Raw genomic sequence first — 25,587 nt, 5'->3', positions numbered from 1 at the left:
ATCAGGGGTCCTTGCCTCCCTCCAACTAATTTCCTCTCATTTTGGCATGGCAATAGCATACATTTTATGGGCGGTCTTGTTGTTTTTAGTATACCTAAAATCCTTTGCTTATTACCCCACATTTTGAACCCGCAGCCCTGAGATTAAGAGTGTCACGCTCTACCAACTGAGCCACCCCACTGTAATGATCCCACACCTCCCCTCTTGACGAAGCTGCCTGCAAAGCTGATCTGCAGAGGAAATGTCCTTCTGCAGGCATGGTTTCAATCCAAACAGCAAATACTAGTGGTCAACTCCAAAAGTGCGGTCAAGAAACCCTGCTTGCCAAAGAACAATTGAACGCACCCTTGAAGCTCCTTTGCAGCCATGTCTCCACACCTGACACCACGTATGATGCTAGATGTGGGGCCTGCGGGCCTGTCAAGATTCCCCACCTCTGCTCTATCTAGCCAGGCTGATGTTTTCAAATGGGGGTTAAAGCTGTGAAGCTGTTTGGATGCATGACTGGACTTGACTGTGGGCATTTCATTGTGCTGTGTCCCAGAGCCTTAAGGATGGGGTGGCCTAGGAACCTAAGCCACCAGGTATATAAAAGTGAGGTCCACTCCAGCCAAGAGCGAAAGAAAACCACCAAGCAGCCCTGCTCCCCAACAATGTCCCCCAAAGAGGATACGGATCGTCTCGGGAATGCTGGTGTCCAGGCACTCAATTCTCTCCTGCAGTTCGTCCTGCGTGCCCGGGATCTGGAAGAGGTCCTCCTGAAGCAGAGTATCACCCATGCGTTCGGAAGGGATGAGGTACATCCTGGATAGCATGCAGAACAATCCAGCCCTGGGGTGCATAATGTGAGGTCGAGGAATGCCACAATGGAGAGAAGCCCATCACCAAGAGAGCTGGCACAAGGGCTGAGAATTGTATCCCGCCTTTTTGAAGAGGTGGTCCACCAAAAGCCAGATCTCCTTGGCCGCTCAGTGGAGTCATCACCATCCTGGGGTACGATATCCAGAAATTGCTTCTCCTGGAGGTCCAATGACAAGGGGGACTGGCATGAGAGCCTGACAGAATGTGTGCCTGTATGCATTCTTTCCTTGCTCCAGCTGGGTGGACAAGTCTTGCCCTCTGAGGCCACAACTAGGGCTGGGCGATAGCTGGCTTTCAACACGGTGATATATCACTAGCTAAACATTGCAATACACCAATATAGCACGATGTCTGAAATAAGATGGAGCCATGTAGAGGCATTGTCTGGCTTCACAGTTTCCCCCCACATGGTGTTTTTTGCATAGTACACACACACATCATGATTCGCAATATATTGCCAGGTCAGAAATTATGAAACCAGTCTCACTATCTAGACTTCAAGCTGATTTGAAAATATATTGTCAGGGTTGCTTCCAGATCCTAGCTCACAGAGGATCACGCTAGCCAGCGATCATTCATTAAAAGTCTTTATTGAGTTACAGTTTCCATTCTCAAGCTGCTGCGTGCAACTCTACGTCTTATGCTTAGATCGGCGAAGCTTCGTCTGAATCTCCGCCCCTTGTGCACCAATTTAATATCCTATCCCTGCTCCACCTTTTCCGCCTGACTGTTCTTCTCTGGGTCCCTCTGCCCCCAGGGGTCTCTTCCTTCCGGGATTCCTCTGACGCGGACCCCCCGGACCCTCCTATCTCCTTGCGCCGGGCTTTAGGACCTGGCTCCCTCTCCGGGCTGCCTACTGCGCCACCTTCCTGTGCATTTGAACTTGGCGCGCGCGCCCAACCTTCCACCTTCCGTCTAACCGTCTCTTCGCTCCCCGATGGAGGTGTGGCCACTCCTGACTCATGCCCTCCCCCCTGTTGTGAGCTGCCAGCGCTTGATCCCTGGCTCCCTTCCTCTTCCCTACTCTCTGGCGGTGACGCTGGTCCCGATTTCCAACTGCTCTCCTCTGAGTCCCCTCTGGCTCTATCTCCCTGGGGTGTCCCCCTAGTCTCCCCCCTTGCCCTGGCCACTGGTGCTCCTTTCTGTGAATCTTCTGATTCACTGGAAAGACTCGGAGATCTCGGGTCGTCGTCATCACTCATCTTTTCTTCTGCTTCCTCCCCCTCGCTCTCTGTTTCCTCCCTTGCCCTTGCCTCTGCTCCTGAACCCCTGACATCCATCCCCCCCTCGAAGCCCCCCGTTCCCCCCTCCCCTCCTTCCGGTGCGGGAGCTGGGTGCTGCTGCGGCAGAGGGACGAACGTCGGATACCGTTCGCTTCCCGTGGTGGGCCTCCATTTGAAGTCTCCCGGTTCTTCCTCCCTGCTCTCGTCGACGACGGTCACCTCCGCGTCCATCTCTGTGCCGCCGTGCTCGAAGCCAAGGTCGTCCCCGAAAACGTCCATGTCCGTCTCTCCCTCACTGCCTCCTGGCGGCGTTGCTCGTCCGGGACCTTCCAGCCACCTCTTGCGCCACTGCTCCTCTGGTCTATCGTCCCACCAATACGAGGGTTCCGAGGCAGATCCCGAGGGCGACCCCTCCGGGGAACGGGCATCTCGTATCGGGTCCTCGTCCGAGTCGAACCCCCGGAACGTGCTTGCAGAAAGTGTGGGAGTGAAAAGCCAGTCGTCGAAAAGGTCTGCTGGCATTGGTCTATGTGGGAAGAGGGCATGAAACTCGTCCTTGAGCAGAGGTTCGTCCAAGGCGTAGCCCGGCACCCAGCTGTTCGCACTGGCCGGGGTGCCCTCCTTGGCGAGAAGGTATTCTACTCCCTCTTCCCCCCACCTGGAGTCCAAAATCTCCGTGACTTTGTTGATGCGCTCCTCCTGTGCCACTCCCGCGTGCCCGGTTCTTTCTCTGAGTGGACTCGGCGCCGTTCCGGGTTCCTGAAACCTGTGCGGTGCCTTGTAGGGAGTGAGCACCGATCTGTGGAACACCGGATGCATTCTGGAACCCTCCGGAAGCGCCAGCCTGAAAGCCACCGGGTTGACCTGCTCTTCGACTTGGTAGGGCCCCAGTTGCTTATGCCCTAGTTTCTTCTTGGCCAACGACCTGGTCGGCACTGCGTGGGCTGCTAACCAGACCCAGTCCCCGACATGGATCTCTTCGCCAACCCTTCTGTGCTTGTCCGCCTGCACCTTGTATGCGTGTTTGGCCAGCTCCAGGTGCCGCCGCAGCTGATCGTGGACCTCCTGCAACTCCGACGCGAACGCATCTGCTGTCTGCGGCTCCCCCTCCACCATTCTTGCTAGTCCCGGGAAGGTTCTCGGGTGCCTCCCGTTGTTGGCGAAGAACGGCGTGACCCCCGTGGACACGTGCTTCGTGTTGTTGTAGGCGAACTCGGCGAGAGGCAGGTAATCCACCCATGTCGCAGGCTGTTGATTCGCATAACATCTCAGGTACTGCTGCATGACGGCATTGGCCCGCTCCGCTTGCCCGTTGGTCTGCGGGTGTCTCGCCGACGCCAGGTTGATCTTGACGTTCAGGAAGCCCATCAGCTTTTGCCAGAAGTTCGAGATGAACTGTCGCCCTCGGTCGGACAGAATAGACCGCGGCAGACCGTGAACCTTGAACACGTGGTCTATGAACAGTTTGGCGGTTTGTTCCGCCGTGGCCACCTTCGCACATGGAATGAAATGTGCCATCTTGGAGAACAAGTCGACCACCACCAGCACAGCCGTCTTGCCCCTCGAGCTGGGCAGATCCGTGACAAAGTCCAGGGCCACTCTCTCCCATGGTTCGCACGGAGTTTGCAGCGGTTCCAGCAGTCCGGCCGGCGGTCTGTGTACTGGTTTGGCCCTCTGGCAGGTGTCACACCTCGCCACGTAGTCCGCGACTTCCCCTCTCATTCCGGGCCACCAGAAGTCTCTGGCGACTAATTCCACCGTCTTCTCCTTGCCAAAGTGCCCGGCCGTGGGCGCGTCGTGCAGCTGCTGCAGTACCTTGGCGCGAAGTTCGTCTCCCGGCACGTAGATGGCCCCTTTATGGAGGAGCAATCCATCTCGCAGTCGGAACTCGTCGGTCGCCGCCGTGCCCCTGTGCACCTCTGCCATTTTTGCTTGTGCGAAGGAGTCATCCTGCAACGCTCGTCGCACCGCCTCCAGGTCAACTGTCGCCGCAGCGCACGCCCACACTGTCGGTGCGAAGATGTGCATGGCGGCCGCTGGCGTCGCCTCCTCCAGATACTGTGGCTTACGGGAGAGAGCATCCGCCATGATGTTGGTGTCCCCCGGGACATACTCTATTCGGAAGTCGAAGTTCGCAAAGAACTCAGCCCAACGTATTTGCCTCTGGTTCAGGAACTGTGCCGTGCCCCAGTGCTCCAGATTCTTGTGGTCTGTGCAGACCTGCACCGTGTGCTTGGCTCCGATCAGGAAGTGCCTCCATGCTTTGAATGCTGCATGAATGGCCAGCAACTCCCTGTCCCAAATGGTGTAGTTCTGTTCGGACTTGCTGAGCTTCCTGGAGTAAAACGCTCCCGGCCTCCAAACCCCCTGCGGGTCCTTCTGCAGCAGGACTGCTCCAACGGCTCTGTCTGAGGCGTCTGTTTCAACCCTCATTGGCCTGCTGGGGTTGACATGAAGCAGCTGTTCTTCCGACGCGAAGAGACGCTTGAGTGCCTGAAATGACTGCTCTGCCTGCGCTGTCCAGATGAACTTCTTTTTCTTGGAGCTGAGCGTGTCCGTGATGGCCGCTGTCTGCATAGCAAAGCCTTTGATAAACTTGCGATAGAAGTTCGCGAAGCCGACAAACCGTTGGACCTCCTTCCGGTTGCGTGGGCTTTTCCAATCCAACACCGCTCGAACCTTGGCGCTGTCCATGGCGAGTCCCTTGTCAGACAACTTGTAGCCCAGGAAATCCACCTCCGTTACGTCGAATTGGCACTTCTCTAGCTTGGCATAAAGCCTATGCTGCTGTAGCCTGCTCAGCACTTCCCTGACGTGTTCGTCATGCTCCTGCTGCGATTCCGAAAAGATCAGGATGTCATCGAAGAAACAGACGCACGTCTTGTAGAGGAGCCCCGCCAACACGTGATGCATGAAAGCTTGAAAAACGTGGGAGCCATTTTGCAATCCAAAAGGCATAACTCTATATTCGTAGGTGCCCAGGGGCGTGAACATGGCTGTCTTCCACTCATCTCCTTCCCGCATGCGAATGAGGTTGTACGCCCCTCGCAGGTCCAACTTGGTGAACACGCTGCCCTTGCGTACCTTTGCGAGGAGGTCGTCGATTCGGGGCATGGGGAAGTCCGATGGCTTGGTCACACTGTTCAAAATGCGGTAGTCCACTACGAGTCTTTTCTGGGGCGTGTCTCGCTTCTTAACAAAGAATACCGGACTGCCCCCCGCTGCCTTGGACTCTCGGATGAAACCGCGCTCCAAATTATGATCTATGAACTCCTTGAGGTCCTGCAGTTCGTCCTCAGACATGGAATACAGCTTCCCTTTGGGCAGCGCCGCCCCCGGCAGCAGGTCAATTTTGCAGTCATATGGTCTGTGGGGGGGGTAGCCTGTCTGCCTCCTTCTCGCAGAACACCTCCAAAAATTCTGCGTACTTGTGGGGAACCGCTTGCAGCGTGCCGAGCTGCAGCTGTGACTCCTCCTCCTCCCCGTCCTGCCGGGGCACGATGCAGTGTTCAGCGCAAAAGGAAGAGCCGAAGGTTAGCTGCCTCTGGTACCAAGCCAGCGTCGGGCTGTGCTTGTCCAGCCAACTCATGCCCAATACAATGGGCGTGTCCGACAGTTGAGTGACGTTGAAGCTGATGACTTCCCTGTGATTCCCAAGTCGCATCACCATTGGTGGCGTTTGCTTCACCACTTGCCCCCCCAGCAGCTCCCTGCCATCCACTGTGACAACCTGCAGGGGCAGCGTGGCAGGCAGTAACTGTATAGCGTGCCTGTCGACAAAGTCCTGCCCTATAAAGTCCGCATTGCTTCCCGAGTCGATGGTGATTGGCACGTCTAGGGTGATCCCATTGGGCAGCTGGAGAGACGCGGTGAGCCTTACTACTGGTTTGGGCGGGAGGGGGTCCATGGGCTGTAAAATCTCTGGGGACTGCTTCACTGAGACGTCTGGCTGGGCCCCAGTGCCTCTTCCTCCAGCCAGACTGCGTCGTTTCCCTGCTGTGGTTCTCCTTGCTGCGTTGCTGCAGTTACCATTGCTGAGGCTGCAGTGTGCTTGTGGAGCCTCCGGGGACACTCTTTCGCCATATGCCCTGGCTCCTCACAGATGTAACACTTCCTGTTCCCTCTAGGAGGCTTCGCTTTCACTGCTGCCGGTGCTAGGGCTCTGGCTGCTGACTGAGCCCTTGCACCTCCCACCTCCATAGGTTCCGCCCCTCCTCCGGGCGGAGGCGTGGATTGCGCACGCGCTGCTTCTCTGGGAAGGAAGGAGGAGCCCCTGGCTGGTTCGCGCCCTCCACGCCCTTCGTCCCTGCTCCACGGACGTTCTTCCAGCCGCACCCCCACCGCCAGCGCCCTCTGAACAATCTCCTGCGTGGTCCGGGGTCTCTCCCCCCTCGCAATTTCATCTTTAACCGAACTGTGCAATCCCTCCCAAAACAGGTCTCTTACAGGGGCCGAATCTCTGTCCCATTCCAGGGCACTGACCAAAGCGAAAAAGCGGGCATGGTACTGCCTTACGCTGGCTCTCCCTTGCTTTAGTCCATGCACCTCCTTCCGGGCAAGATCCACGTCAATGCTTGATAAAAAACACCCATCCATTGCTTTAATAAAGGCATCCGCATTTTGGAGCGCAGGATCCTTATCTCTCCACAAATTGCGCAGCCATGCTTTAGCATCTCCATGCAAATGTGACATGATGAACCCCACCTTCTCTTCTTCATCTCTAAAGTCTTTGTGCAGCAGTTGCAGTGCACACATTACATCTGCTCTAAAGTTGGGGTACTGTTGCAAATTCCCATCAAAGTGAGAGACCAGACCGCCTGCGCGTCTCCCCAACCCAATCCCCTCCGGTTTGGGTGTCTGTTGCCCTTGCTTCGTAAGCACTTCCAACCTGACCTGGAGATCCCTGTAGGCGGCAGCTGCGTCCTCCTCTCTCTTCCTGGATGCCAGAGCCTCGGCATTCAGTCGTGATACTGCTTCTCTGAGTTCTGCTATTTGCTGTTCGGCCGTCATATTGTCTGCCGTTCGTGAGCTCGTTAGTAGGCACCCGCTTTCTCTCCTCTCCGCGAGGCCGTGGATGCCCACAATTTATGGAGACGAAGCTTACTGTCAGGGTTGCTTCCAGATCCTAGCTCACAGAGGATCACGCTAGCCAGCGATCATTCATTAAAAGTCTTTATTGAGTTACAGTTTCCATTCTCAAGCTGCTGCGTGCAACTCTACGTCTTATGCTTAGATCGGCGAAGCTTCGTCTGAATCTCCGCCCCTTGTGCACCAATTTAATATCCTATCCCTGCTCCACCTTTTCCGCCTGACTGTTCTTCTCTGGGTCCCTCTGCCCCCAGGGGTCTCTTCCTTCCGGGATTCCTCTGACGCGGACCCCCCGGACCCTCCTATCTCCTTGCGCCGGGCTTTAGGACCTGGCTCCCTCTCCGGGCTGCCTACTGCGCCACCTTCCTGTGCATTTGAACTTGGCGTGCGCGCCCAACCTTCCACCTTCCGTCTAACCGTCTCTTCGCTCCCCGATGGAGGTGTGGCCACTCCTGACTCATGCCCTCCCCCCTGTTGTGAGCTGCCAGCGCTTGATCCCTGGCTCCCTTCCTCTTCCCTACTCTCTGGCGGTGACGCTGGTCCCGATTTCCAACTGCTCTCCTCTGAGTCCCCTCTGGCTCTATCTCCCTGGGGTGTCCCCCTAGTCTCCCCCCTTGCCCTGGCCACTGGTGCTCCTTTCTGTGAATCTTCTGATTCACTGGAAAGACTCGGAGATCTCGGGTCGTCGTCATCACTCATCTTTTCTTCTGCTTCCTCCCCCTCGCTCTCTGTTTCCTCCCTTGCCCTTGCCTCTGCTCCTGAACCCCTGACATATATCTATATTGACGTATCGCCCGGCCCTAGCCACAGCAAGCATCTCAAGGGGGAAAACAAAAAACAAATTGCTCGCACCCCAAATCCAAGCTCCCTCTCCCCCTATTAATATGCAGCTCGTAGTTCACCCAAAAGCTTCCTAAATATGCAGCTGTGGACATGGGGTTTGGCTAGAGAGCCAGTGTGGTGTAGTGGTTAAGAGCGGTAGTCTCGTAATCTGGGGAACCGGGTTCGCGTCTCCGCACCTCCACATGCAGCTGCTGGGTGACCTTGGGCTAGTCACACTTCTCTGAAGTCTCTCAGCCCCATTCGCCTCACAGAGTGTTTGTTGGGGAGGAAGGTAAAGGAGAATGTTAGCCGCTTTGAGACTCCTTCGGGTAGTGATAAAGCGGGATATCAAATCCAAACTTCTCTTCTTCTAACATTTTATTTAAATTGTTGGAACCTGCCCTGGGACCTTAGGGTGAAGGGCAGGAAATAAGTAAGAAAAACAGCAACAGAACATGGACGGGCCTTCATAGGTTGATGGGCTCACATGTTCACCACCCCTTGTCTAGAGCACATTGCAGAGGCAGTGGTAGAAACTGAGCAACAGCTGGAGCCCCAGCCCACGACTTTGTCTGGGCAATGCAGCACACAGCAGCTGGTGATCCATGCCTCCTGCCTCCTTCCCATCTTCCTCTCCAGAAATGTTCAGGGTGGTTAGTTCTATCTCAAGCTACCACATTCAAGAGAAAGAGAGGAGCGGGGGAGCAAGAGAGCTTTAGGAGCACAGCAGTGGCAAGCAGCCCATCACTAAAAGGAGTTGGCAAGGATGGAGAATTTGATCCCCTCATCCCCAGGGCAGCTGTTGATTAGGACCCAGTTCATCCCCCCTCCCCACCCCACCCAGCCCGCAAATACTCCCCGCCTCTGTCTTGAGAGAGAGAGAGAGAGAGAATTTGATCCCCTCATCCCCAGGGCAGCTGTTGATTAGGACCCAGTTCATCCCCCCTCCCCCCCCCGCCAATACTCCCCGCCCCTGTCGAGAGAGAGAGAGAGAGAGAGAGAGAGAGAGAGAGAGAGAGAGAGTATTGGTGTGGGGAATGACACATGCTGTATCAGAGTCTTAGTGCAAGAGTAGCTGGTGCATGCTAAAGAACACAGGAGCCTTGCTGGGTTAGATCAGCATTTTGTCATAGCTGTCAACTTACAGATTTGAAAATAAGGGACCAGCAGTCTTTAAAATAAGGGACCAGCAGCCTCACCTGTTCCAGGCACTCCAGTCTTCCTGTCCTCCTGCAGTCTGGTCAAACTCATGCTGGGTAGCTTTGAGAACACTGTCCAACCAACTTTGTAACCAGAGGTTCAACTGAATAGAATCTGAATCACATGCACCACAAGGCCTATGCAGCCTCAACATAAGATGGCTCCCCAGCCTGGCTTTGCACTGCAAAGTTTGCAGCAGCACGTGCAACAAAATGGCGTCCAGCATTCAAAACCCCCCTCAGCTTGCATTAACTAGCCACACACAAGGCATGCAAGCTCCACCCCCAGTCGTTCTTAGACTTCTTATTGGGTGAGCAACACAGCCAAGCAACACAGTTGGAGCCTCCCTCCTCCCTGGCCGGCAGGGAGGGAGGGAGAGGAGCTGCTTCCTTTGAAATTTAAGGGACATCATTTAATGGACATTTGAGGGACATCCATCAATAAGGGACAGCAGCGGGACATGGCGCTGGAATAAGGGACTGTCCCTTCAAACAAGGGACACTTGACAGCTGTGCATTTTGTTCCCACAATGGCCAACCACATGCCCTTGGGAGTCGATAGGGACACGGGGACAAGAGCACTCTGTCCATAATGTTCCCCAGAAACTGGTAATCAAAAGCATGTGGTTTGTGATAATAGTGGCAAGAAATAGCCCTGACCGGTAGCCACTGATAAACATATCCTCCATGATTCTAAATGTCTACAGCTGTCCAAATTGATAGTCACCACTGTCTCCTTGTGGCTAGGATAATACACCCAAGTAGATCTGATTTTGAGAGGAGTGACATTTCCCTGAGCCACCCCAAAGCAGCCACTACCGCTTCCCAAATGCCAGTGCTCAGGTGGTAAGAGTAAGCCAGAGTGGCATAGCCTGTGCAGCAGTTGCTGCGCACAGAGACAACAACAACAACAACAACAACAACAACAACAACAACAACAACAACAACAATAATAATAATAATAATTTATTATTTGTACCCCGCCCATCTGGCTGGGTTTCCCCAGCCACTCTGGGCGGCTTCCACAGAAACCAAAAAACACTAAAATATCATACATTAAAAGCTTCCCTGAATAGGGCCGCCTTAAGATGTCTTCTGAATGTCAGATAGTTGTCCATCACCTTGACATCCGATGGGAGGGCATTCCACAGGGCGGGCGCCACCACCGAAAAGGCCCTCTGCCTGGTTCCCTGTAGCTTTGCTTCTCGCAATGAGGGAACCGCCAGAAGGCCCTCGGCGCTGGACCTCAGTGTCCGGGCAGAACGATGGGGGTGGAGACGCTCCTTCAGGTATACTGGGCCGAAGCCGTTTAGGGCTTTAAAGGTCAACACCAGCACTTTGAATTGTGCTCGGAAACGTACTGGGAGCCAATGTAGGTCTTTCAAGACCGGTGTTATGTGGTCTCAGCGGCCGCCCCCAGTCACCAGTCTAGCTGCCGCATTCTGGATTAGCTGTAGTTTCCGAGTCACCTTCAAAGGTAGCCCCACGTAGAGCGCATTGCAGTAGTCCAAGCGGGAGATAACTAGAGCATGCACCACTCTGGCCAGACAGTCTGCGGGCAGGGAGGGTCTCAGCCTGTGTACCAGGTGGAGTTGGTAGACAGCTGCCCTGGATACAGAATTGACCTGCACCTCCATGGACAGCTGTGAGTCCAAAATAACTCCCAGGCTATGCACCTGGTCCTTCAGGGGCACAGTTACCCTATTCAGGACCAGGGAGTCCTCCACACCAGCCCGCCCCCTGTCCCCCAAAAACAGTACTTCTGTCTTGTCAGGATTCAACTTCAATCCATTAGCCGCCATCCATCCTCCAACCGCCTCCAGGCACTCACACAGGACCTTCACCGCCTTCACTGGTTCTGATTTGAAAGAAAGGTAGAGCTGGGTATCATCCGCATATTGATGGACACCCAGTCCAAACCCCCTGATGATCTCTCCCAGCAGCTTCATATAGATGTTTAAAAGCATGGGGGAGAGGACGGAACCCTGAGGCACCCCACAAGTGAGGGCCCAGGGGTCTGAACACTCATCCCCCCCCACCACTTTCTGAACAAGGCCCAGGAGGAAGGAGCAAAACCACTGTATAACAGTGCCCCCAGCTCCCAACCCCTCTAGACGGTCCAGAAGGATGTTATGGTCGATTGTATCAAAGGCCGCTGAGAGATCCAGCAGAACTAGGAAACAACTCTCACCTTTGTCCCTAGCTCGCCGGAGATCATCAACCAGTGCGACCAAGGCAGTTTCAGTCCCATGATGAGGCCTGAACCCCGATTGGAAGGGATCCAAATGATCTGCATCCTCCAGGCGTGCCTGGAGTTGTTCAGCAACCACACGCTCAATCACCTTGCCCAAGAATGGAAGATTTGAGACTGGGCGATAGTTGGCCATACTGGCCGGGTCTAAAGATGGTTTTTTAAGAAGCGGTTTAATGACCGCCTCTTTCAGCGGATCTGGGAATGTTCCCTCACAGAGGGAAGCATTCACCACCCCGCAGAGCCCATCGCCCAGCCCTTCCCGGCTTGCTTTTATTAGCCAGGATGGGCAAGGATCAAGGAGACAGGTGGTTGGTTTCACGCGTCCAAGTAGCCTGTCCACATCCTCGGGGGAGAAAACTGGCTCTTGGGGCCAGAGGGGGCTGGCGCCTGCATCATGAGACTGGGCTTTCTGCCTCCCGTGCTGCCAATCGCAAGCAGACCCAGAGTCAAGCAGCGCAAAATCAGTGACAAGCAGTGCTGGCAAATTCTGGTTTCGTCTCCGTTCTCCTCTGCCGAGTTCTACAAGGGCCACGTTGAGACTAGGGAAGAGACCAAAGCAGAGAGCTAGAGCCACCACCTGGACTGGATTTGAGTCAGAAGGCAGGCGGGCGCGGGTTGCCTGAGAGGAAAGTCAGGTTGGTGGGGTAGTGCCTGGTTTGCCCTAAGGGACCAGCTGCCACTGCATGGAGCAGCTGCTGATCGTTGACAAGGGCAACTCCATTTACGTGCCTTCGAGGCACATGCACACTGCCGCAAAGCTGGAAGGGGCACTTGAAGGGGCAAAAATGCCCCCCCCCCAAGAGCGCAAAAGCAGCAAAGCGGCATGGAAACAGCATCTCGACTCCCTCCCAGGAGCTTTGGCACCGACCTCTCAGGCCTGCGGAGAGTTGGAGCAAGGAGTTTTTCAGGGAGGCTGCTGGTTTTCAAAAGGCCTTTCAAAAGGGCTTCCGGAAGTTTAGAGGGTGTTTGCAGGCTTTCCCAATGCTGTCCCCAATATACGCAACCTCGGAACGCAACCCTCGTGTAAACAGGGCGTTGCCTGTACCTGATTTGAGCCCGCTACAAGAACATCTAGAGGATAGCAAACCAACTGTGACCTTTTCTAGGAAGCTGTCTTCTCCCTGAGATCAGAGGAGGAAGGCAAGAGCAAAAGACAACCAAGGGTGTTAATGGCACAGGCCCTGAGAAGAGAAAGAAACAGCCCGTTGGCTGAACAGTATCTGGGCAGATGGCAGGGAAATGCACACGGTTCAGTGGCCCTGCGAAAGGGCAGGTGGGAGGACCAGAACCTGGGATGACTCAGTCAAGGCAAACAAAGGGCATGAACAGCACACAGGAAGCGGATGCACAGCTACAGAAGCTGAAGCTGAAGCTGAATGCAGCGGAGGACCCCCAGCCCCCACATTGCTGAGTGGAAGAGCAGCTGTTTTTCAAGCAGGCAAGCAGAGTGGGAAGGGTAGACATCCAGCACATGAACCTGCCAGGTAAATCAACCCCTTTCCCTACCAGGTCAATAAGCCTGGCGACGGGAACTTCGCCAAGCGGCTGCCTCATCCAGCACAAGGCTTCCAAGGAGGTCCCGAAGCAGCTTGGTAGGTAGCTCCCACTGATGGTGAGGAAATAGTCCTTGCCACGGTCAAGGTGAAGGAGAAAGATAGCCTCAGTCTGGTCTTCCTTGCTGACGTACACATCCAGGGAAATGTCCCCCGTCTCACCTAAAACGGGAGGAGGTCAGGTAGATACACTCTTTGGCACAGCCAAGTTGGCTTGTCTGTAAATTAAAAGTGAAGACAGTGAAGAATTGAACAGAAGGACACACTAGGAGGCTGCTGGATCAGGCCAATGGCCCATGTAGTGCAGCATCCTGTTCTCACAGGTCTATGGGGGAAACCTTAACTTCAAGAATTAGGAGAAGAAGCGACTCAGTTCCCACCCCCACCCCACTTTCCTCTCTAGTCCTCCAAAGCAGCAGCTGCACAGAAGATGGTGACAGGATACTGGGGGGTGAGAGAAAGTGGTCCTAACAAAAGAATATAAAAAGGGAAAGGCTTTTTGCGCCCCCAATGTACCTTTCTTTTTTAGTTTACATTTCATTGGGTTTTTAAAAGTTTGGCTAGTTCTATATGTTCCCCATGATATTTTTGCGCCTCCACAACATAAAAATATGCATTGTTTTAAAAAAGTAATTTTTGGACGGACTGCTCTCACTGGTTCCCTGCGATGCCAAAAGGTGTTTTGGGACCCTCCAGCATTATTTGGCTTCAATTCATTTGTGTGTGTGTGTTTAAAGCTGGTCACGCACACTTTTACACTTTGGGCTCAGCTGCTTTGACGTGTGGCCCTTGGAGGCTTGAGCATGGGGCAATGCAGCCCACAAATGTTAAGCCTCCCCTGCTCTACCAAACTCCCAAGGTTTGAGGGAGGAGGGTTGGGAAGAGGAGGAGAAAAGGGGGGATGAAAAGGAAACCAAGGCCTTCCCTAGATGAGCCCTGGGGTCCCTTTCCAACTCTACAGTTCTCTGATTCCAGAGAGAGACGCGCTGGGCTCCAAGTATCCCTCGCAGGGCTCAGCGCGAAGCCATGGCTTCCAATACTGGCTGTCACTGAGCTTGGGGATAAAGGAGAAGTGGAGGGTGACCTGCCCGTTGTTTGTGATCTGGAACTTCTCCTTCTGCAGCTGCCGGAACTTCACATTCTCAAACGGAAACTGCAGAGCAAAAGGGGGGGGGGGAGAGAGTGCTTGCCTTCAGCAGAGGCAAGGAAACGTGCTCCAGGGGGAAGTTTGTCCTTGGCCCCGGGCTCTCATTTAGGGGACTGCACATGCAACAGGTCCACGTGGGGCTCTCCAGATATTGCTGCACTTGCCACTGGCCATGTTGGCTGGGGATGATGGGAGTTGTAGTCCAGCATCTGGAGGGCACCACGCTGGCTACCCCTGGAGTCTTTGCCTGCGAGGAAGAGGAAGAGGAAGAGGCTGCCGCTCAGTGGAAGGGCATCTGCCTTGCATGCAAAGGTCCCAGGTTCTATCCCCAGCTTCTTTCCCCCCTGGTCTTTTTGCAGCAAACCCTCTTTAAGGGGTTGGAGAGGATCCTGTTCGTCTTTACCTCCCTCCAGGGAGGGAAGGAATTCGTTCTCCATCCTGTCCATCAACTGAACAATATCCTCAAACACTTTCCGGTACCGTCGGTCAGCCACAACCTTCACCTATCGGGGGGGGGGGGGCAGAGCACATTTGTTGGGGCTATGGACTAAAGGGGGGGCATGAGTTAAGAGCAGAAAGGCCTGATGCACCCCCCTGTTCCCAGCCCTGAAAGAGGCAAGTACTGTAACTCTGAGAGCTTCCCCAGGATGGCAGCGGCTGTGACTTCCAGAGCCAATGGGCTGAAGCCAAATGCTCCAAGCCAAGTACCACAGAAGTTCCATTGCATGAATGGAGCCAACGGTTAAGGTATACAGTTCAGCCCATGTGGTCTGCCATGCCTGCAGGAGCAGCGTGTACTCAGAACAGTGGAGAATGGAAGCCTAGGGATTTAACAGAGCCAAAACCTGCCCACTCCTTGCACCGGAAGTCATTGGCCAAGGAGGAGCTCTGTGGAAAGGGGCCTGGTTGTTGGTCAGGGCCTGCCCAGATTCGAGGAGGTGCCACATAGCAGGCAACTAAAAACCCTGAATAGCCGATAGCCCTGGCCAGGGCAGGTGTTACCCCTGTGAGGAAGAGGGAGCTGACGGGCTTGTGGTCGCTCCTTTTCAATTCCATGTGGCTTCGGTAGCTGAGCTGATTCACGCTGCCTCCTCTCCAGAGGATTAGCTCACACCATGCTGGCACACGGCACTTCCCACTGCAAGGAGACAGGAGAGACACCACGACTGTTGGACTGGCTGAGGCAACACACAAGGCTCACACAGTCAAACTTGGGCTCCACACACGGCCTGTGATCTTGACCATGGTCAACAGCTGGAGATGATGGGGCTTGGGAGTCCAACTTCTGAAGGGGCGGACCTTGCAGGTGTGCAGGCATTTTGCCTCATGGAGAAGGTACAGGATGCTTGTGCAATTTTGCCCCATGTCATCTTAAATTGCTTTGCTGTTTAAATTTCGGCTGTAGAGAGGCATGACTCCCGCTCCTTCTGGCGCTTAGTTAGACCTTCGGCACCATTCAATCCAGCTACCCAGATTTCCGCTGATGAATGGATTGCCTATTATTCAACCAGTTTTGCTTCTCCAAATCTTCTTACAGATCTCCCTCAGTCCCCGTCGGACCTCTGTTCCTGTTCTCTTAGTCCCACTTCCTCAATAAACTTTACCTCAACTCGCATTTTCAACATCATAATGTCAATGCGAAGGAATAAGGCCCCCGGCCCAGACATGGTCCCGTTGGACCTTTTCCTGACTGATCCTCTTTGGTGGAGCGAACACCTGACTCCTGTATTCACCGCTATCTCCTCCGCCCTAGACATCCCCGACTCCTGGAGAGAAGCGGCCAGCCAAACATCCCTAGGAACTATCGCCCCATCAGTTTATTATCCATCCCGGGGAAAATATTTGCCACTGTTTTATTGGAGGAACTTCTCTCATGGGTCCAGGAGAGGAACATTTTACCGCTGGAACAGATTGGTTTCCAAAAGTCAGCGTCAACCATGGACCACTGTCTAACTCTCTATCACCTTGCCAGTAAATACACTGCTCCAAGGCAAGGCCACCTATTTGCCGCTTTCATGGACCTGGAGGCCGCCTTTGATTCCATTCCTAGGCAGAGATTATGGTCCAAACTTGCCCATCTGGGAATTGATTCGCACCTCCTCTCCCTAATTATTTCCCTTTATTCAAACACCACAGCTCGCGTCCGAAGTGGTCCAAACGGCTCCCTCACTACTCCATTTCCAACGCCCAAGGGCGTCCGACAAGGTTGTCTCTTGGCCCCTTTATTGTTTAATCTCTATCTTCACGATGCAATTTCCACTTTGAAGCTAGCATCGAAGTACCCTCCTCACTTAGCAGGCCACCCCGTTGCTTCCCTTTTCTATGCTGATGATGCCGTCATCTTATCCAGAACAGCTGCGGACCTAGCAAATGCAGTTAATGCATTTATCGCCTATTGTAAGGCGGAAGCTCTTAATATTAATTATAAAAAATCGAAAGTCCTCCACTTCACTCGTTCCCGCAAACTCAAATTGGAGCCGCTTAAGATCACAGGTGGCTACTTAGAAAAGGTAAAAGCCTTTAAATATCTAGGCGTAATATCCACTTATAATCTCTCCTGGACCACCCATCTACAATCTGCTTTTCTTGCTGCAACCACGACCTCTAACGCCATTGTCCGATTTTACCACCAGAAGGGCGGCAAACACCTTCCAGCAGCAATTCAAATATTTAATGCCAAAGTTGTCCCAAAATTATTATATGGATGCGAAGTATGGACTACAGCAATATCAGGTAACTTGGATCGCCCACTCCATATGTTTCTGAGATCTCTTTCCGGCGTCCCGAGATGTGTCTCAGGTGCAGCCCTACGACTCGAGTTCGCCCAGTCCTCAATTGTTAAACGAGCATGGAGCCGAGCCATTTCCTACAGCTTCCACCTACTAACATCGGATGCTCGAATTAGAGGTGGTTTTTCCAATCTGATCCTAAGAGATATTCATAATTCTCCTTGGAAAACTACAATTAACCTCAAATTCCGCTCTCTTCTCAATTTGAACTGTAAAACTGTCCTTAACTTTGAGTGTATCAGCCCGGCGGCCCTACCTCTAATTAAAAAGAAACTACAGCAACTTGATTTTTCTAACACAGCTTCCTATGCAAGAGGACCGTGTTCAGGCCTAGCCCTAGCTATTCCACCCCCTGAAAGGATCCTTCTATACTGCTTCACAATTTCTTCGGAGGCTAAGCGTAGGGCCTTTACCTGTGCCCGTCTCAACTGTTTTCCTACAGCAGTTCTGTCGGGTCGTTATTCCAGAGTTCCCATTGCAAATAGAACATGCTCTTGTAATGACACGGCCCTGGAGACTATGGACCATGTAATGCTCTTCTGTCCCAACTGGACAGATGAAAGATCTCGGTTTTTAACCCCCCTAGTGAATAAGCTTCATCTCCCAATCCAGCCTTGGATAGTGTCCCTCTTTCTGCAGGATTCTGATTGTTGGATTACCGAGATGACAGCAAACTTCCTGCTTAGTGTGATGAAGAGGAAAGCGGCACCAGCGTCTTCTTTAACACCACAGCTGCAGTCGATACGCCGCACAACCGAACGAAGTCCCAAGTAGCCTTATTGTACAAGGACAATCAAACTAGGACATATCTGAGGAGCTGAAGGACCCTTTAACGGTCCTCCTCCAGCCTCAACAGTTGTTTTGTTTGTTTGTTTGTTTGTTTGTTTGTTTGTTAAAGTAATCGCCCAGGACGATATCTACCTTTACCTCCCCACCCCTATTTTATGTTGTTATCTCAATGTATATTATGCTATGGCCACACGGCTAATGCAATAAATAAAGATGAACTGGACACTTATTAAAGGTACAGGATGCTTGTGCATTTTTGCCCCATGTCATCTTAAATTGCTTTGCTGCATCACACGAGAGGAAAATCCTCTAACTCAGGAGCAGCAGACACGTGGCCCTCACAATGCTGCAGTGCAGAACTACAATTCCCATCATCCCTGATTACTGGCCATGATGGCTGGAGCCAACAGGAACTGCAGCTCAGTAACATCTGGCAGAACACAGGTTAGCCATACCTACAATATGCAATGCTATATGTACCAATAATCCATACAAACTGTTAACAACCACCAGAATACACCCCGACACTATGAGCAACTGCAAAACCATCCTTTTGCATCCTACGTTGGCTCCCAGCACGTTTCTGAGCACAATTCTCAGTGTTGGCGCCAACCTTTAAAGCCCTAAATGGCCTCAGCCCTGAAAGAGTGTCTCCATGCCCATTGTTCAGCCCAGGCATCAGGGTCCAGCACCGAGGGCCTTCTGGCGGTTTCCTCACTGTGAGAAGTGAAGTCACAAGGAACCAGGCAGAGGGCCTTCTGAGTAGTGGCACCTGCCCTGTGGGACACCCTCCCCTCAGATGTCAAGGAGATAAGTAACTATACAGCCTTTAGGGAAGTTTTTAATGTTTTCTGATGGTTTTGCATATGTTGGAAGTCTGAGGCTGCCCCCCTTGCCTTCCTTGCAGCATCCTTCTCAATGGGCTAAGGCATGACTACGCTCACAGAGTTTAAATCCACCATAAGGTGCAGCAATCAGGCCTCTGTTTCAACACAAAATACCAACGATCCTTATGCCAAGTGGGAGAAAGGTCGTCAACATGATGAACACACATACCTTGGAGAGAAAAATGTAAAACAAAAAGCATCAGCAATTTAACTGGACTTAATGGAAGTATCTGCTGATAAGAACATGTGAGCAACGCAGATTTTCCAGATCAATGCAAAACCTAGAGCAGGAAACCTTAGACCTTTAGATATTGCTGGACAGCAGTTATGCTGGGGCTGATGGGAGTCCAACAACATCTGGAGCGTGTGCTGAGCTAGGAAAGCCCTCTAACTGGGAAATTGCAGAGCAGTCCTACTTATTCCAAGGCAACCCGCCAGCTTAATTGGGACTTGCTTCTAATTCAGGTTGCACAAACCTGCAACCTTAAAAAGCATTTGTAGAAGTCGCAGTCATCCTATGTTCTTTGCTCCTAACTGCCTGAAAGTGGTTTCTCTAGCCTAGGCTGGGGTATCCCAGACAAAGGAAATAAACAGGGCAATATCCTAAACCACCACATATAACACAAAGATGTCTCTCACCTGGTCGTAGGTCAGAAGTCTCTGAAGCTCATTTTTAGTGATCAGATGACAATGCTGGAAAAAAGGAAAGCAACCACAGCTACAGGCTAGCTCACGGGGGCGGGGGGCAGCCTGCTGCCACTTCCTGCAATATGTAGTAAGACTGATAACTAGGATTGGGCAGTATGATCATATTTGGCTAGTGCTCTGTGAACTAGACCGGCTCTTGAACTGCTTCCAGGCCCAATTCAGAACATCCCATTTGGCCTTTCGAGTGTTTCAAGGTTTGGGAAAAGGGTACCAGAAGAAGGCCCACTTATGTTTGCACTGCCTCTCCACTGACTAGAATCCCTTTCCCAGGGAACTCCTGCTCTTTCAAGTATGGCAGGGCCTTTTCAGTCATGGCACCCTACCTTTCAGAATAATCTCCCAAAGAGGTTCACCTGGCCCCTGCTTTGTTGTCCTTTCAGCAAAGACTTTTAGAATTTCCCCTGGTTCTTGAATTCATGGGCAGGGCGCTTGTGGCCCTACAAACCCTGCTGTAGTACACAGGAACATAGGAAGCTACCTTATATTGAGGCAGACCATTGACCCATCAAGCTCAGGACAGACTACATGGACTGGCAGCAGCTTTCAGGCAGAGATCATGCCCAGCCCTAGCTGCACACACTGGTGACTGAGCCTGGAACCTTCTCCATGCAAAATGGCCGCTCTGCTTTCGCGTTACTGCCCTTAACAAACTGCAACTCCCACCCCGATCACTGGAGAAGTTGCCCACATTTGTTATAATCTAATCTAATACATCTCTGCCCCTCGGTTTATCTTGTTCTCTACTGGCTGCTCTAGTAGAAACCTTAGTGGTGCAGCTGCAGCAGCAGGGATTGCCGACACTGCACCCTCCTGGTGTTGCTGAAGTGGAACTCTCATGAGCCCCAGTCAGCAAGGCCAGTTCTTAGCAATTATGGGAATTTTGGTCCATCAACATTTGGAGAGCACTATGCTGCCTGCCATAAAGAAGGCTGATCACCGAAGAATTGATGCTTTTGAATTCTGGTGCCGGAGGAGACTCTTGAGAGTCCCATGGACTGCAAGAAGATCAAACTTATCCATTCTGAAGGAAATCAGCCCTGAGTGCTCACTGGAAGGACAGATTGTGAAGCTGAGGCTCCAATACTTTGGCCACCTCATGAGAAGAGAAGACTCCCTGGAAAAGACTCTGATGTTGGAAAAGATGGAGGGCACAAGGAGAAGGGGACGACAGAGGACGAGATGGTGGGACAGTGTTCTCGAAGCTACCAGCATGAGTTTGAGCAAAGTGCGGGAGGCAGTGGAAGACAGAAGTGCTTGGCGTGCTCTGGTCCAGGGGGTCACGAAGAGGCGGACACGACTAAACAACTAAACAACAACAAATGCTGCCTACCCTGAGCTACACACAGGCAGGAAAGTTACAGAAACATGACTCAGTTTGCTTCTCCAGATAGCAGAGACCAACAAGTTACATCCTTGTAATCCTGGTTTCGGCGCTCAAAGTCTTCCACGTGGGCAGCAAGGTGGGAATTGACCATGCAGAAGCTGGTATTGTTGCAGACAAACCTCACAGCCACACACCCCTTATTACCCTGCAGGGGCGGAGCAAAGATGCCTGTTAATGAGCAAGCAGGAAAGAGGGGGAAACTGGTTGGCAGAGATTAGAAAAACAGATAGACAGACAGAAAGATAGACGTAGGGAATTCCGCTGTCAGGGTCTACTCCCCATCTTCCCCATGATGCCTGTGCCCACTGTCTCCCTCATCACTTCCTTGATGCGGCTGAGCTGGTCCTTCCTGACAAAGATGAGCACCAGCTGCACCTAGAAGATGCAAGGTACTGGGATGTCTACCAGCTCTGTTCATTGCTTGCTGTCCTGGGCCGGCTGGATGCAGATAGGAGTGGCAGGTGGCACCAACTGGGGATCCCCCAAGGGAAGAAGGCTCAGAGCCAGGGAACTGGTGGGGGGTCGTCCGAGGGAGAAGAGGGAGCAGACTGTGAGCAAGAGGAGGTGTTGGAAACTGAAGAGGCAGGAGGGCAGGAAGATTCTGTGGCAAACAGCAGTCCAGAATCCGAGGCAGAAGTGGAGGCTGGAGGCGGGGGTCAAGAGGCAGAGATCAGGCAGGCTGCTGAAGAAGCCAGGGGGTCTCCCCATCCTGCTGCGATCAGCTCCCCTCCCTGCTGGTCTCCCAGAACACAGAGAAATTAAGAGGAGGGAGCAAAGACAAGCAAGGTGTCAGAGTCTCAGGTTGCTTGGGAAGGACCAGGGGGAGGAGGAGACTTCAGAGAGTGGTGGGAGGGTAGCAACCTTCAGCCTTCACAACTACCTCACTGGGGCAAGAGCTGTTGGGAAAGGTTTCTGTGATCACGAGGCCTGCACGGCTTGGGATTCTTTGAATAAAGAACGTTGGCTTCTTTTGAATAAAACACCACTGACACCAGGTGTTTTTTCTTGCTGACCTCCTCCTCCTCCTCCTCCTCACTCCAGCTCCTGACAGCTGTCTGGCTGCTGAAGAAATGGGTGGGGTTGGGCTTACTTTCTTGTACTTGGATTTGGAACGCAAAGCCTTTTCCACAGCTGTCAGCCACTCTTGCTCCTTTGTCGAGTCCAAGTAGAAGAAAGCCTCTGTGCTCAGGTCCAGCTCCTGGAACCGAATGCCCAAGTGCCAAAGAGAAGGATGTGGAACTGCAGGAATAGGACTCCAATTGGAACAGAGGTGCTGGTTAAATATGCAAAGACAACAGGAGTGTGCAAGGGCAGGCAAGATCAGGACCAAGAACAAACAAGTAAGACCAGCCACTTCTTCCTCAGCTTAGCTATTCGGGGCCCCAAAGGAGCTTTGCTAATGAAAGAAAAAAAGCTTTTTCCTTCTATTTTTCAAGATGTGTCAGCCAGCCTGATATCTAAGCACTATCCCAGTAGCCACAGGCAACCAGAAATTCTTTGAAGGCAAGTGAGTTGGTTGATCTCTCCATTCTTCCTTCACCTGGCAACCTGGTTTCCAGGCTGGCTTTCCGGGAGCAGAAAACCACCTCTCAGATCTGCTGTGCCAAGCTTGTTTGCTAGAAGATTACCCCGTAACACCCTTCTCCTCTTTGCAAACCTCCTAGATGGCTAGCCTTCTGTGTTTCCATGCTGGCCATGAAGGAATGGGCATTCCCCACTCTGAAAACAGCACAGAAATACAGCCTGTCTAGTAAAGGGGTAAAAAGAGCAAGCTAAACAGCCTCTGTAAAACAGTAGGATCTGAAGCTGCTAACCACATACTGATAAACATATCATAAAAGCAGACATGAAAAACAAATGGCCACTGGGTACAACTAACAGTGGGACACGGGTGGCACTGTGGGTTAAACCACAGAGCCTAGGACTTGCAGATCACAAGGTCGGCGGTTCGAATCCCCGCGACGGGGTGAGCTCCCGTTGCTCGGTCCCTGCTCCTGCCAACCTAGCAGTTTGAAAGCACATCAAAGTGCAAGTAGATACATAGGTACCGCTCTGGTGGGAAGGTAAACGGCGTTTCCGTGTGCTGCTCTGGTTCGCCAGAAGCGGCTTAGTCATGCTGGCCACATGACCCGGAAACTGTACGCCGGCTCCCTCAGCCAGTAAAGTGAGATGAGCGCCGCAACCCCAGAGTCGGCCACGACTGGACCTAATGGTCAGGGGACCCTTTACATTTACCTTACTACTAACAGTACGAGGAAACAACCAAAGCAAAAACTTTGTTTGAAGTAGTAAGCTTAGCATTATAAGGATGACCCACACCAAGTGTTGGGGGGGGGGTCACACCTCCCTGTCCTCCAGCACAGCTTTTAGGAGGAGTTCCAAAGGTTTTGCTTCAGTTTTGGATTAACTGCATCTTGTCACAATGTCTGAAGCTGCACAAACTGCTTCATTTGAACCATGGCTCATTGAAACAAGCCAACTTCCAATCGTGGGTTTACAAAGCTGGTAAAATGAACCACCATAGGATCTGGACACACCAAACTGTGGTTAATTTAAAATCCAAGTGGAAGCTTCCCAATAGGCTTGGGGTGGGGAGAGGTGTGCAAACCTGGAGGAGAGGCTGCCATCCTGCTCATAATATGAAGCCATGGTTCAGTATGTGGCACCAAGGAAAATTGCCCACCACAACTAATACTTTCAATTACCCACCCATGTGGCCTGAGTGAACAGGAGAGACTTTGCCTGGCACCCAGAAATAAAGCTGGCATGTAGATGTCGCTTTCTCCAGCCCCAACTCTGATACAGGTTCCACTGGCCTTTGCATGGTCTTTGCACTTTTGCATGATCTGACCTGAAATTCTGGGTGTTGACATATTCCTTCTCTCTCTTGGCGAGGACGTGCTTGATGAGTCCCTCTCTCTGTCCGGACTGCGTATGTGTGGAAGGCACAAAGAGCTGGCGCATAGTGTGGGTCACTTGGGGTTGCTTCTTGCTCATGCTCTCCTTGTCACGGATACGCCTCAGGGAGATGAGAACAGAACTCAAGTAGTCCTTAAAAGCAAGGAGGCGGGAGGGCACAGTACACCTCTAAGGCAACTTACAGCCTGCTTGGTGGCAGCGTTGGGGGTGGAGGCTCCCGGCAGGCACTCATTTGCTGATTCTGCAGGTTTCTTTCCTTCTCCATGAAGTTATCCTCGAATCCCAGAATTCTGGAGAGAGGAAAAGACTTCTGAGGTTAGAGAGGCTTCAGAACCGTTTGGGGACGTTTCGGGAAAGGAACTTAGAAAATACTTAACTGCAGGAAAATGTTCCTGCCTCCCCACAGCACCACATTTGTCGGACAATTGCCTCTCAGCTTATGCATGTTTAGGAAGGATTGTGGAGGCAACAGGTCCTCCCCTCAAGGCCTTTTCCTCTAAAGGAGGTAGACTGGTCTTCTCCAAACCTCTGGCCACTGCTGAGTTTTCCAAACTTTCTGGTATATTGCGTGGAGCACCTTAACAGCATCATCTTTAACAAAATTTAATAGTTCAGCTGGAATACCATCACTTCCACTGGCCTTGTTATTAGCAGTGCTTTCTAAGGCCCATTTGACTTCACTCTCCAGGATGTCTGGCTCAAGGTCAGCAGCCACACTACCTGGGGTGTATGAGACATCCATATCTTTCTGGTATAATTCCTCTGTGTATTCCTGCCACCTCTTCTTGACGTCTTCTGCTTCTGTTAGGTCCTTTCCACCTTTGTCCTTTATTATGGTACTCTTTGTATGAAATGTTCCTTTCATAGCTCCAGTTTTCTTGAACAGATCTCTGGTTCTTCCCATTCTGTTGTTTTCCTCTATTTCTTTGCATTGCTCGTTTAAGAAGGCCCTCTTTTCTCTCCTTGCTATTTTTTGGAAATCTGCATTCAATTTCCTGTATCTTTCACTATCTCCCTCACATTTTGCTTGCCTTCTCCAAGTCCACCTTTCCTTTTGAAGCAAAATGTCCTTGAAATGGGGGAGAAATGCCCTGCATGAAGTCTTGGGTTTGCAATTTGGAGAGAGGGAAGACTGTCTGCAGCGCTGGGGAGCGGGCAGGCTGGCGAGGCCCCCTAGATCTAGAGGCCCTAGGCTTCAGCCTGCTTAGCCTATACATAAATCCGGCCCTGCCTATGTCACAGTGAGCACAGGCCCATGGATCACGTGCAAGGCATTCTGCGTGTTGGGAAGGAGCCTCCTGTTCTGGGCCAGGGGGAAGAGTGACACCAGCAGAAGACTGGGTGGTGGGGTCGAAGCTGATCCCGGGGAGCACGTGAGGAGTCAAGGCTTCCCGCATGAAGGCCTCGCTTCCCCTAGAAGTCCCTGCCTCCTGGTCTGTGTTTGCTTTCTTCTTCAGGTACAGCGCCAGCATGTTCTGGATGGTGCACCTGCTTTCGGGGGAGAGCTTGTCGAACTGGTCCACACTAGAAGAATAGCCATGAGACGGGTGAGACTCCTGCAAGGCGTCCCCAAAGTCAGGGGAACACAAGCGCATTTGAAGAGCCTTGCTGGGTCAGGCCAAGGCCCATTCAGTCTGACATCCTGTTGGCATAATGGTTCCTTCCAGATGCCCGTTTTTGTCGATTCACGATTGTATCTATTCATGACAGTAGGAGGGCAGTTATATGTACGGCTGTATTCAGTACTGTTTGTGCCTGCAAAGCTTTTGGGACAGACATACTCCGACCCTTCCAACCAGTGCCCCCTAACTTCCAGCTGAAACCAGGTACCTTTTTCATACCACAAACGTTCTTCAGCGGTGAACCATGGCATCTCAAATTCCAGGGGAGCCCTGTACGATGCCAAAATTCAGTGCCCCCACACCTCTCAACGTCTATTCAACATCATAGTTGCGGTGTCCCCT

General features: G+C 52.4%; 1 protein-coding gene across 1 annotated transcript; it reads right to left on the bottom strand.

Moving 5' to 3' along the window:
• Window positions 1-572: 572 nt before the first annotated feature.
• On the bottom strand, window positions 573-25,218 carry LOC308578042 (inositol polyphosphate 5-phosphatase OCRL-like; the record flags this gene model as incomplete). Its single annotated transcript, XM_081178330.1, has 15 exons — window positions 573-804; window positions 945-1,018; window positions 12,545-12,568; window positions 12,954-13,162; window positions 13,988-14,153; window positions 14,540-14,650; window positions 15,150-15,325; window positions 18,727-18,781; window positions 19,252-19,305; window positions 20,730-20,872; window positions 20,980-21,079; window positions 21,795-21,943; window positions 23,500-23,723; window positions 23,806-23,913; window positions 24,839-25,218. The coding sequence occupies 15 exons, from the start codon at window positions 25,216-25,218 to the stop codon at window positions 573-575; spliced, it is 2,205 nt and encodes a 734-aa protein (XP_081034456.1).
• Window positions 25,219-25,587: the final 369 nt, after the last annotated feature.

This window comes from Podarcis bocagei (assembly GCF_964188305.1).
Source record: "Podarcis bocagei genome assembly, chromosome: W".
Taxonomy (NCBI): domain Eukaryota; kingdom Metazoa; phylum Chordata; class Lepidosauria; order Squamata; family Lacertidae; genus Podarcis; species Podarcis bocagei.
Note: the sequence above shows the minus strand (reverse complement) of the source record. Positions and strands in the feature narration are given on the sequence as shown.